General features: G+C 54.2%; 7 protein-coding genes across 7 annotated transcripts; 4 read left to right on the top strand and 3 right to left on the bottom strand.

Annotated features, from left to right (window-relative positions):
• Nucleotides 1-261: 261 nt before the first annotated feature.
• On the bottom strand, nt 262-1,165 carry MYCGRDRAFT_30068 (uncharacterized protein; the record flags this gene model as incomplete). Its single annotated transcript, XM_003854626.1, has 3 exons — nt 262-490; nt 549-844; nt 902-1,165. Coding segments are annotated over 3 exons (789 nt in total), but the record flags the coding sequence as incomplete, so codon positions are not given.
• Nucleotides 1,166-2,049: 884 nt separating this feature from the next.
• MYCGRDRAFT_56118 (uncharacterized protein) lies at nt 2,050-2,895 on the top strand (the record flags this gene model as incomplete). Its single annotated transcript, XM_003853569.1, has 2 exons — nt 2,050-2,235; nt 2,331-2,895. The coding sequence occupies 2 exons, from the start codon at nt 2,059-2,061 to the stop codon at nt 2,793-2,795; spliced, it is 642 nt and encodes a 213-aa protein (XP_003853617.1).
• A 1,189-nt stretch (nt 2,896-4,084) lies between these two features.
• On the top strand, nt 4,085-5,967 carry MYCGRDRAFT_69215 (uncharacterized protein; the record flags this gene model as incomplete). Its single annotated transcript, XM_003853570.1, has 4 exons — nt 4,085-5,086; nt 5,142-5,197; nt 5,256-5,641; nt 5,782-5,967. The coding sequence occupies 4 exons, from the start codon at nt 4,251-4,253 to the stop codon at nt 5,965-5,967; spliced, it is 1,464 nt and encodes a 487-aa protein (XP_003853618.1).
• A 78-nt stretch (nt 5,968-6,045) lies between these two features.
• Nucleotides 6,046-6,554, top strand: MYCGRDRAFT_79746 (uncharacterized protein; the record flags this gene model as incomplete). The annotated part of the gene is made up of 2 exons (XM_003853571.1): nt 6,046-6,328; nt 6,407-6,554. 2 exons carry the CDS (start codon nt 6,188-6,190, stop codon nt 6,491-6,493), a joined length of 228 nt encoding a protein of 75 aa, XP_003853619.1.
• Nucleotides 6,555-6,859: 305 nt separating this feature from the next.
• MYCGRDRAFT_103539 (uncharacterized protein) lies at nt 6,860-7,365 on the bottom strand (the record flags this gene model as incomplete). The annotated part of the gene is made up of 1 exon (XM_003854625.1): nt 6,860-7,365. One exon carries the CDS (start codon nt 7,281-7,283, stop codon nt 7,074-7,076), a length of 210 nt encoding a protein of 69 aa, XP_003854673.1.
• A 934-nt stretch (nt 7,366-8,299) lies between these two features.
• Nucleotides 8,300-8,899, bottom strand: MYCGRDRAFT_79751 (uncharacterized protein; the record flags this gene model as incomplete). Its single annotated transcript, XM_003854624.1, has 1 exon — nt 8,300-8,899. A coding segment is annotated over one exon (160 nt), but the record flags the coding sequence as incomplete, so codon positions are not given.
• A 1,690-nt stretch (nt 8,900-10,589) lies between these two features.
• MYCGRDRAFT_39114 (uncharacterized protein) lies at nt 10,590-10,993 on the top strand (the record flags this gene model as incomplete). The annotated part of the gene is made up of 2 exons (XM_003853572.1): nt 10,590-10,683; nt 10,734-10,993. 2 exons carry the CDS (start codon nt 10,590-10,592, stop codon nt 10,991-10,993), a joined length of 354 nt encoding a protein of 117 aa, XP_003853620.1.
• Nucleotides 10,994-11,012: the final 19 nt, after the last annotated feature.

Genomic DNA, 11,012 nt, shown 5'->3' on the forward strand with positions numbered 1-11,012 from the left:
TTACTCCCGTCCGATATCAACCCGAATTCGTCATGACCGAAGTAATCCACTTTCGCTATCATCTTTTGACATCGAGATGTGGGACCTCCGTACACAATGAGGTGCTGGCAGGTCTTCCGAGATCATTGCTCGACGAGATTGGTGAAATGTGTATGCCTCAGGCACTAACTTTCACATGAAAGTCCCCTCGTTGCGTGACTGGCGCCTGCGCGAACATCTCTCGTGGTCGGAGAAGGTGCCCAATATGTTGGAGGAGTCGACGAGGAACTTGTCCCAGTCCTGAACGTTTTGTTTCAGTTTGCGGAAGGCGAGGAAGCTGCCATCAACCATCCAGGGTTGACGGGTGGAGGCTTGAGTGTCGCCGGGTCGGCCGCAGAGGATTGCGCCTTGGTCGATTGTGTCTTGACCGGGTGGGACGAAGGCCTCGTCTTGGGTGAGGTTGGGAATATTGGAGATGGCGGGTTGGGAGACGCCGTCTTTGTAGCCGAAGCTGGATGTGGAGTTAGACGTTGTCAATGGCTGGTGAGGCTGAAGAGAACGAGACTTACTGCTCATGTCCCTTCTGCTCGCCCGGTCTGACTTGTCCATCAAGCTTGAATGCCAACTTGATCGAGCCGTCGAACAACTTGACGATGCGATCGAGTTTCTCCTTCACCAGAGCAGGCGTGTTCCCTGCCACCAGCAGTACGCCGTGGATCTCATGGCCATGCCACTCCGGGTCCCAGATGGGGTCGCTGCTCATAGGAGACTTGGGATCGGCCAGCTTATCGACGGCAGTGGCCCGCATGCCGGCTTCAAAGTCTTGGTCGTTGGTGGTGAGGTTGAGGCCGACGACAGGAGAGATCTGAGATGTGTCAACCATCGTGCTTAATCAAGACCACAGGTCGTTGGTCGGTCTCACCTTCTTCAACCCCTTCGCCGAGAACGAAATATTCGCTCCAACAGTCGGAACCTGCAATCCTCCCGCGGCTTTGCCCTGCTGCTTGAAAGCCTTGATCTCACCACGCTTCTCTCGCACATCCTGCGTGCTGGAAATCTCCCTGTTGGCCACGACGCGAAGGTTCTTGCAGAACTTGGTGGCATCGACGATGTCGAAGAACCAGAAGGTCTCGACCTCTTTGGGGAGACCGTCGAGGAGAATGTCGCCTTGCACATTGGTGAGGTCTTGGAGTGAAGATGTCATTTTAAAAGGGTTGAAGTTGAAAGTGGTGGTAAGTTCGGAAGAGAGTTGAGAAAAGAAACGGAGTCGCATCTTATCTGTCTTATGGGCGCCTCTTGTAATGCGAGCTGATTCTCGCTGGTGGAGGAACAGCTGCCTGCTCGAGCTGTGAGTCGCTGACGGGCTGAACCTCAGAACATGCATGCATCCTCTGCTCCATAGTGTGCGAATGACTTGGCTTCTCGAAACGGGCAATCTGATGTCGTAGCATCTGACCACAACTCGCTACCAGCATCCATCGCTACCTCCATGAGCCAATCCAGCACAAGATATTGTCACCATCCAAGCATGCTGACATCCAGTGTCACCTTGTATACGGACTCTCTGCCCGGAGAGCTGACATTTCGAAGTCCGGAGCGGAGGATGGCTTGCTTATATCCAGCTTCAGCTGCGGCCGAATGACTTTTGTAGACCAATCCTTCGCTTCCGCTTGATGAGACTGTCGTTCCTGATTCCTAGAAGTGAAGCCTGGCAGCACACAGATGTTGGAAGTCGAAGTGTCTCTTCGTGATATGCTTTGTACTGACATTGCTCAATCTGGGACCACAGAGCTTTACTCGGAGAGCGACAAGTCCATGCTCCATACCGGAATCGACACTGTAACTCTGGGCCTTGTCACTGGATCGTCTGGCTTCTTCTTCTGGTCATCACAAATGTTGTGACGTTCTTGTGGGCGACCAGATGGTCATGGACCGAACGTGACCACCTGAATGCCATTACACAGTGGTGTGAGTACTTCTATTCCCTGTGCTGCATTCGTCCTAGGATGTTCTGACGATCGTGCAGCACCTCTCCATTCGTCTTTACCATACCATCTGCACACCGAGACGCTCGATACAATGTCCAACACGGACTCTCCTTCGCTGTGGCGCCAAGAGCCAAGCCCCGAGGTGGATAAATTGTGGGAAGACCACTGGGACTCCAATCCGATGCTCATGCCGGTAGAAGATGTGGTCAAAATCGGCCATGATCCGGATTACGTTGTCCGCTGGGCTTCCGGAGCTCGCCATCCTCATGTCCTATCCGCCTATGGCTCCACGCCCAAGAATTGTATGAGACTTTGCTGACCCTTGCGTTCTGTGCGTGCAGGCCCAGTCCAGACGGCACAGAGAGGACTATCGTCAGCAACCACGCACACCACCTGCTCCACTGCCTCGACGAACTTCGCAAGTCTGTATGGACGAGCCACTATTGGCCGGACGGCAATATGAACCCGTTCCATCGCAACCATCAAGCGCACTGCATCGATCTACTCCGACAAGATTTAATGTGTCGCGCTCCGAGGAATGTAGTCTCATGGATATGGATGGAATCGGAGCCCGCACCTCAGCCCAACTTCAACGTGAGCATGAAGTGTGCCAACGACGGCTGGGATGACATGTGGTCGTGGTGGAAAGAGAGGCAGTTGACAAAAGAGCAATTGGGTACCGAAGAGCCGGCGAAACCCGCGGGAGTCAAGGAGTGGCCGGCCTCCTCTGCACAGAAGAAGGAGAATGAGGCTCTCAAAGAGCTGTGCAGTCAGCCGGGCGTGAAGTGTACGCAAGCTGGAGAACCTGTCGACTTCAGCGGTCATTGAAACGTATGTCGCGAGAACTCCGTGCTGCCATCGTTTCCATGGGACCAGTACTCGAGTTGACGATCATTTGAGAATGCAAAGTCTTGTACATTTTCCTCTTATTGCTGTGAGCAAGTTTCGTTGGCGTCAGACGAGAAGTCGAAGCACCTCGATATATCTACTTGTAGGCTTGGACGCTCTGCAGCTTCCTTCCGGCCACTTTTCTTAACTTTGACGGGTCGAGGCCGCCAGTCGTCTCAGGATCCCGTCGAAATGTTTTGCCAATGTCTTCTTCGCTACTCGATTTGGACCACCTGTCGGGCATTGACAACCACTCCAGGGAATCAGCAACCACCACCTCTCACTCCATCCGCCACAATGCGCATCACGCTCGCCGCCGCCGCCATCATCATCGTCCTCGCCGAGATTCCCATCACACTCGGAGCCGGCATGAAACCCCGACCAATGTGCAACGAGATTTGCCACTGCTCGACCGCAACATCGTAAGGCGCCAAGAATGTCTGTCGTTGTGAAAGTCGCGAGACGGTGCTGATCAGGACTGTAGCGACAAGCGGTCTAGGACTTCTACCGTACTGGCGCGGGACCAGGCGACTGTGCTTGCGTAGCTCTTTTGGCTTCGGGCCTCGATCCGACGAACAAAGGCAAGGCTTGTGGATGTACCTGCAGCAATCCACCCCGGAATCCTTCAGTGGAACATGGCGAGTGAGGAGGAGGAGGAGGAGGATGAGGATGAAGGAGACGGGAGGAGATTCCGGATGCTTGGCGGATGCACCATTGACCAAGCATTGGACAAGCAATCGCCAAATCGATGGAGCAGATTCAACACATCAAGGTACCGTATTTCCACCACGCATGCACTTTCTTCCTCTTCTTCAATGCCGTCGTGCAATGTCCCATCCCTTGGAAGCAATTCCAACCACGACTTCAGCCTGAATGCCTGATTGATTGATCTACCTTACAATAGTTCTGATACAGAGTTCATGGCCGGGAGATCCTTCACCCGCACCACCCCACTGGGAACGGAACAATCCTCGCCCCACCGCATCATCCAGGGACCTGTGATCATGAACGATCTTCCCGTCGATCATTTCCTGCACATCACACAACACAGGGCACGACTTGACGACCTCTGCCCCTCTTGTTGAAGCTTCACCTCACAGCTTTGCCTTCCACTGTCCACTCGCACATTTAACTGGTCCACGTTCACTACATCAGGGGACCTCAACTCGTCTGCCCATCCGCCCATTTCCGTCTTGTCCCCATCGCCATGGGTTGCCCTGGTCCTGGTTGAAGTATAATCGTTCAAGCTATTGAATCTTCACTTTATCCCTTCTTGCAATATCTCACCTTTCCTTTTCTCACCTCCCATCCCACGCCGCCGTCGTGCAGCTCCTCCATTCCTCCTCCTCCTCCTCCTCTCCGCTTGACCACCCCCCACCCCTCCTCACCACCACAATGTCCGACCTCGAAAAGAAACCCGGCACCGAAGCCGTCCTCCACCACCACATCCCCTCCACCTTCATCGTCCCCACCCCCGAAGAAGAATCCCGCGTCATCCGCAAACTCGACAAACGCCTCCTCCCCCTCGTCTTCACCCTCTACTCCCTCGCCGTGCTCGACCGCTCCAACCTCGGCAACGCCAAAATCGCCGGCATGCAAAAAACCATCGACCTCACCGGCGACCGCTACCAGCTGCTCGGCACCATCTTCTACATCGTCTACATTTGCTCCCAGTGGACCATGGTCGGGTGGAAAGCCTTCAAGCCCCACAACTTCGCCGCCTTTACCGTCTTGTTCTGGGGTTTCATCGCGAGTATACAAGCCGCGGCCTTCAACTGGGCGGGATTGATGGTCTGTCGTGCTTTTCTCGGTCTCGCCGAGGCCATGTTTGGACCCGGTGTGCCGTTGTATTTGAGCTACTTTTATCCCAAGGATAAGGTGGGATTCAGGCATGGTGTCTTCCTTTCGGGTGCCGCGTTGGCGAACGTGTATGGGAGTGTGTTGGCGTATGGTATCAGTCAGATTCGAGGATCGATTGGACCGTGGAGGATTCTATTCCTGATTGAGGGATTGCCCACGATGGTGTTTGCTGGATTCACGTGGTGGTTTTTGCCGGACAGCATCAGTCAGGCGTCGTTCTTGACCGAGAGGGAGAAAGAGGTGGCGTTGTATTTCACTTCGCGGAATCAGAAAGTCGATGCTGGGCATGAGACGGGTGTGAGATGGAAAGAGTGGTTTTCCGCCTTCAAGGACCCGAAGAGTTTCCTGCCGGGGTTGATGTACTTTGGCTGGTGGGTGGATTGAGATGCTGTGCCCGGATGAACATCCCGCTAACTCCCTCTCCAGCAACGTCTCCTTCGCCTCCCTCCCCCTCTTTCTCCCCACCATCATCAGCGAGATGGGTCAGTCCACCCTCCCAAAAACCTCCACAATCCTCCAAACTAACCCTCACCCCATCAGGCGCCTTCACCCGCGTCCAATCCCAAGGCCTCTCCGGCCCCCCTTACGTCCTCTGCTTCATAGTAATCATTACAGTCTGCTACGTCTCCGACCGCACCCACATGCGCGGCCCCTACGTCGCGCTCTGCGCCCTGGTAGCCGCCATCGGCTTCATCATCAACGCCACCACGGAAACCTCCGCTCCCCGCTACGCTTCCACTTTCCTCTCCGTGTGGATTTTCGGCAGTATCGCGCTGCTACTCGCGTGGATTGCGAATTTGAATGGCACGGAGAGTAGGAGGAGTGGGGGTTATACGATCATGTATACGATTGGACAGTGTGGACCGGTGTTGGGGACGGAGATTTTCCCGCCGAGTGAGAAGCCGTTGTATAGGAAGGGGATGTGGGTGAGTCTATTCCTCTTGATGAGTATCAAGGCCCAGTTCGGCGTGGCGTCCGGGACGACTGAGCGACCGACGAGTCTTGTGGCTTATATTATATCGTACCTTCCTCATGCTTTGAGCATCGCTAACCTCTTTCTTCTCAGATCAGCGCGGGCGCCTGTCTAATGGTCTTCACCCTCGCCGTCATCCTGACTTTCTGGCTGAGATGGGAGAATGCAAAAATGGACCGCGACGGCGTGCCGGTTCCGGACCCGAACGATCGAGAGGACGATCTCTCCGACGAAGCGGAGGATCGAAGGGCCAGGGCGCGGGTGAGACATATTTGGTGATTTGCGCTGTGGAAGATGGAGGAGAGGAGAAGCACGTTTGTGTGGAGAATTTGGAAAGGAAAATACGAGGAGAAGTCATTTCGAGCGAATGTGGTGTTGAATTTGTGAGTGCCTTATCGACTGAAGGTATTGCTTGACTTGACTTGACCGGTCTTCCTTCGACGACGATGATGAAGAAGAAGATCAGATTCGTGATCCTCCAGTGTGCAATCAAACCAGCATGCCCAGCTTTCATTTCCACCTTGGTCCCATTCTCATGTTCTTCATCTCGCCGAACCCATCCGCAACGCATCACTCCCTCGCCTCGCCATCATCTTCCAATCGTCCGAGTGGCGGCAGCATGTCGTGGTTGAAGTTATTTCTGTTCGACAAGGTCAGTACGGAAGAAGAATGTTATTGGAGGAGGAGGGAGAGGAGGAGGAGGAGGGAGAAAACGTACGCTGCAAGTGCAAGCGCCCTGAGCGCAGGTGCACGAGGTGCAAGTGCAAGAGGTGTTTCCGCAGCCGCCCATTTTGGATTGATGTGAAGGGTTGGTTTGGTGGTTGAGTTGTTGTTTGGTTTGAGTTCTTGGTGGTTGAGTTGTGTTCGTCTTCGTGTTCGTTGATGTTGATGTTGTTGTTGAAGAAAGATGTAAGACGAAGAAGAAGCGGGGTGTTATATAGGTAGGGGAAGGTCCTGCGCGTTCACTCCTTCCCTTCCCATGCAGGAGACATCGGTGACATCCCACGTTGGACAACGCATGAGTGTGAGTGACTTGTGCGTGTACTTGCTCCCCTCCGAGCCAATCACAGCATCCATCGAAGCGAAAAAATCAGGGTCCAGACTCTCCTCCCTCTTGCCTCTCCACTTCGGAACAGCACAATTCACGCGCGGGAGAGAGAGAGAGCAGAGCTTTCATGTGACAGTGACAATGACCACGGACGGGCTTATTATTGTTGCCGCCGCAAAACTGACTCGCGCTGTTGTGCTGGGCGGACGGAGGCCTGTCGTTGAGATGAGTGGCGGGTGAGTGGTTTCTGCCGATTTGCAAGGTCCTGCCTGTTGGATGGAAGATCGGAGAAGATCGGACGAAGTCACGAAGCTATGTTTCTTTTTCCTTGTCGATTTTACGCGGGAGAAGCGCCTGATGCGTCAAAGGCCGATCGGGGTGAGCTGGCAAAGACAACGGCCGGCTGGAAGCGGAGACTGGACCGCTTGTCGTCTGGGATGCCGTGTCTGGCTCGAGCACGCTGGCTGCGCGCTCTCCGACTCCATGCGTTGAAGCCCTGCAATGTCAGGCGGAGGAGTCCACTGTCCGAGTCTTCTCCAGCAGGCATGCTCTCGATCGCGATTCCAGCTCCGAGCAAGTCCGCACAAAAACCGCAAGTTGGTCAATGGAACAATCCGCGGTCGGGCGTGGGTCGGGAGTAGGCGCCGACGTGGCGTTTCACTCGCACAAGTCACGCAGTTTGGACTCACATTCCGTGGGATCGAGAGGAGTCGTGGCGGAGTGGGACGACGAGTTCTGTTATATGTCCGAATGAGAGCCATCAAGGTCGCCTTGATGCGGAGACTCTTGGCTCTGAATATGAGAGTGCACCTCGATGGCTGGCCGTACTTCTTGCGGTGATGCTGAACGCGCCGTAGTGTGCAACCGGCGTGCCTTGCCATCGCTCTTCATCAAGACCTCTTCGAGCAACGAAGCTCGTTGAGCGGGGTCGCACTCACACTGGCACATCGCAAGGACGACAGCACAGTTGCGGCTTCAACATACGGCGAACTCCAAGGGTGGGTACGCGACCAGTCTTCGCAGAAGCGGTGGAAGCGCTGGAAGCAACCATCATCATCAACCTCACAACAAGGCGGTAAGATACGAGGCAGCAGGCATTGCGCGGAGCCACGGTGGTGTAATGGTGTTGCTCACGGCTTCATTCTACGACAATGAGGTGGTAGAGCCCTGATCATTGCACTGGCCAGTGCACTGACCATCGGCGAGGACTTCTGCGTCGGACCCTCGACCAGGACCGCTGGGATGAGAGGTCGTGTTGCAAATCTCGGGTCACCTGCAACCCCTGGAGTGCAGGCGTGAATGAGTTTCCGCTCCTTGAAGCATGACATTGATATCTCCGAGCCAATACAAGATTGAAAGACTGGCGTTGTTTGCCTGAGGAAAAAGGCGATGATACGGCCATACAGCGCCATTCATTGCGCATTCACAATGCGCGTTGTACAGGACTCGATCTCGAAGCAACCATGAGTGTTCGTTCTGTAGCGAGGGGTAGTACCAACGACTTCGATACCTTCTCATCATCTACGATAAGCTGACTTCTGCCCGGACCAGCCAACGACAGTCCTGATATGCCAGCGCCGATGCTCGTATGTGCCGAGCAGTGCGGTATGTATTTGACTCATCATTCAACCCTGCAGATAATTGACGCTTTCGATTTTCGTATTTGGCGCTTTTTGCTACGAGCTCACCAAACAACTGCGCAGCCTTGCTCCCCTCGTCCCTCGGGTCATGGCTTTGCTAACATCAACAACAAAGTTATCCTAACTGGACTAACGACGAGGTGTCCGCGACCGATACGGTACCGCTGTTGGGGGTTTGGGAGCTTGAGGCCGCGTAAGGGGCCCCTCAGATCGCTCCCCAGGCCTGGCTGTTGTGTATGAGAAAAGCGTCAAATACCAAAATCAAAAGCGTCAATTATCGACGAGGATTATTCAAGTGGTCTGACAGACTGGCCACAGAGTTACATTCGCTTTGATCAGATCATCAATCCTGGACAAAGTTTGAATGGCAACCACACGGATACGTTGGCAGCGAGACTCCAATAGTCCATCACGGTCTCCAAACCCAGTCTTGCCATGGGACTGGAAATGAGAAGCAACATGTCGCCAGGATTCGAAATGAGGAGCAGACGTGGTATCATTTCGACGTTCGAAGTTCGAACTGCCGGCTTCCTGGCGGTGCGTCGTGAGCTTGACAATACTTAATGCACCATCTCATCCTGTTCCTCTGTACTTGGTTGTTCCTCCACAACCACCGGTCTTCCTCATCATTCCCGGAACTCCAACCACGGAACACTTACCTGGTCTCTGTCACCTGCTGGCTTCCACCGCTTCCAACATATCAACACTCCACCACAAAGCGAAAATGCAATTCAGTCTCGTCTTCCTCGCCGGCCTCGCTAGCCTCCTGCTTCCCGTCCAAGTCCTCGCTGGGAGCTGCGGCTACATTAGCAGTTGCCACTTGAACGCCCGTTGCGAGTGCCTGGTCGGTACCCCTCCGAAACCAACTTTCGGAAAATGTGATGCCCGCAGGGTATGTTCTTTTCCTGTCGCCGCCGACTTGTATTCAACGTATGTACGAGCTGACGCGCGGTTTTGCCAGTATTGCAACTATTAGACGAACCGGATCCACGCATTCACGTCGGACAGCCGCGTTGAGAAGACGGATCTTCTCACGGAAGACAAGGTGATGGAATTGCCGACAGACTGGCTTTCGGAGGCTTGTGTGTGACGTTGGGTGTGAGACGCATTTGGGAAGATGGAGATGGGAACGAATGGGAGCTAACGTTGAGACTGCTTTGCGACAAGGTGGATGTGGCGACACGGCTATTCACGTGGTTTTAATACGAGAGAGGATTCACGCGTGGGAAATGTGATCCGTTGTCTAAAGTGTCTGAACCTGTCCCCAGTGTGGTCAACTGCGTGAATATCTGACAATGGTGAAAGCGTTGGCGAGCAGATCCACAACAACACCCTGATGGCAAAAGCAGCACGAACACAACTCCGAGTGCGGATCGCGAAGAACTGTCGGTCAAGCATGACGAATCCCTGACCTCTGCTGGCAGGGATCGGGCATGTCAGCACACCGTTCTCTTCCTTCCTGAGACCGCGAGACGATCTCAAGCATTCGGGCTGAGACTATACGTATCGAGCAAAGGCCAGCGCCTAAAGAAATATGGGGTCTGAGACTCACACTGATGCTGATAACGAGAGCGGTCGTCTTCTCGACTCAGACAGCGACGACCATCCCAGCCTTGAGAAGGACCGAGTTTCCAGCCTAGAGAACGACCAGCTTCGTACCCTCCGCCAACACCATGCATTACGAGCAAAGTGGAGCTGCACAACATTGATATGTTCCCTCTGGATGTGCTCATGCATCGTCTCGGCACTTATGGGTGCATTCGTTGTATCCAAATACAACAGCCAGAGACGAAACGAAGTCGGTACATTCAGTGATGGATTCGAGACAGACTTCGGTGAGGACACTCCCTGATAATGATGCCCGGAGCCACAACTCATGCTGTGAACAGGTCCAGCCAAGTCCACCATCAAGATAACGACACGCCAATTCACAGGAAGCCCACATTTTCGAGAGGACGGTGAAGAATACGTTCCGCCGGAGTCCCCAAGCGTGGCATACATCGGCGCAACGACGGAAGTAGACGCAGCATGGGATGATCTCACTGAAGGTAATATCTCCTCTCGATGGTGCGAATCCACGATGGATGCTGACATTGACCGACACCGAAGCCCGCTACTTTCTCCTCACGGACGAAGAAGCCGAGACGGCTTGGGGTGAAGACTACCGGCGGTACTGGGACGGCAAGCGAGGAGGCTATCTCGGCGGCCTGGACATGTTCCACCTCATTCATTGCCTCGACTACCTTCGCAAAGCGCTGCATCCAGATGTCTACACTCTCGGCAAAATTCATGGCCCTTTGCACCAACGTAACTCAATCCGTTGCCTCCACACATACGCTCGCTGACTCCTGCAACAGTCCACTGCATCGATCACCTTCGCCAGCTAGTCCAATGTTCAGCAGACCTCACGATCATACCAACGATATATCACCCTGGTATCCACAAGAATTACATCGACGGCGACCAGGTCCACACGTGCCGTGACTTTGGAACTATTCATAGTTGGGTGAAGGACCGATATGATGGGCCCGCGGCCGTCAAGCCTCGACACCCGAATGGGACTGTCCGAGAGGCGGTTGTGGATTTGAGCGAGGAGGGGATGCCGGTTGAGTTTTGAATGGGTGATAATGGGGACG

Source organism: Zymoseptoria tritici, chromosome 3 (genome assembly GCF_000219625.1).
Source record: "Zymoseptoria tritici IPO323 chromosome 3, whole genome shotgun sequence".
NCBI lineage: Eukaryota > Fungi > Ascomycota > Dothideomycetes > Mycosphaerellales > Mycosphaerellaceae > Zymoseptoria > Zymoseptoria tritici.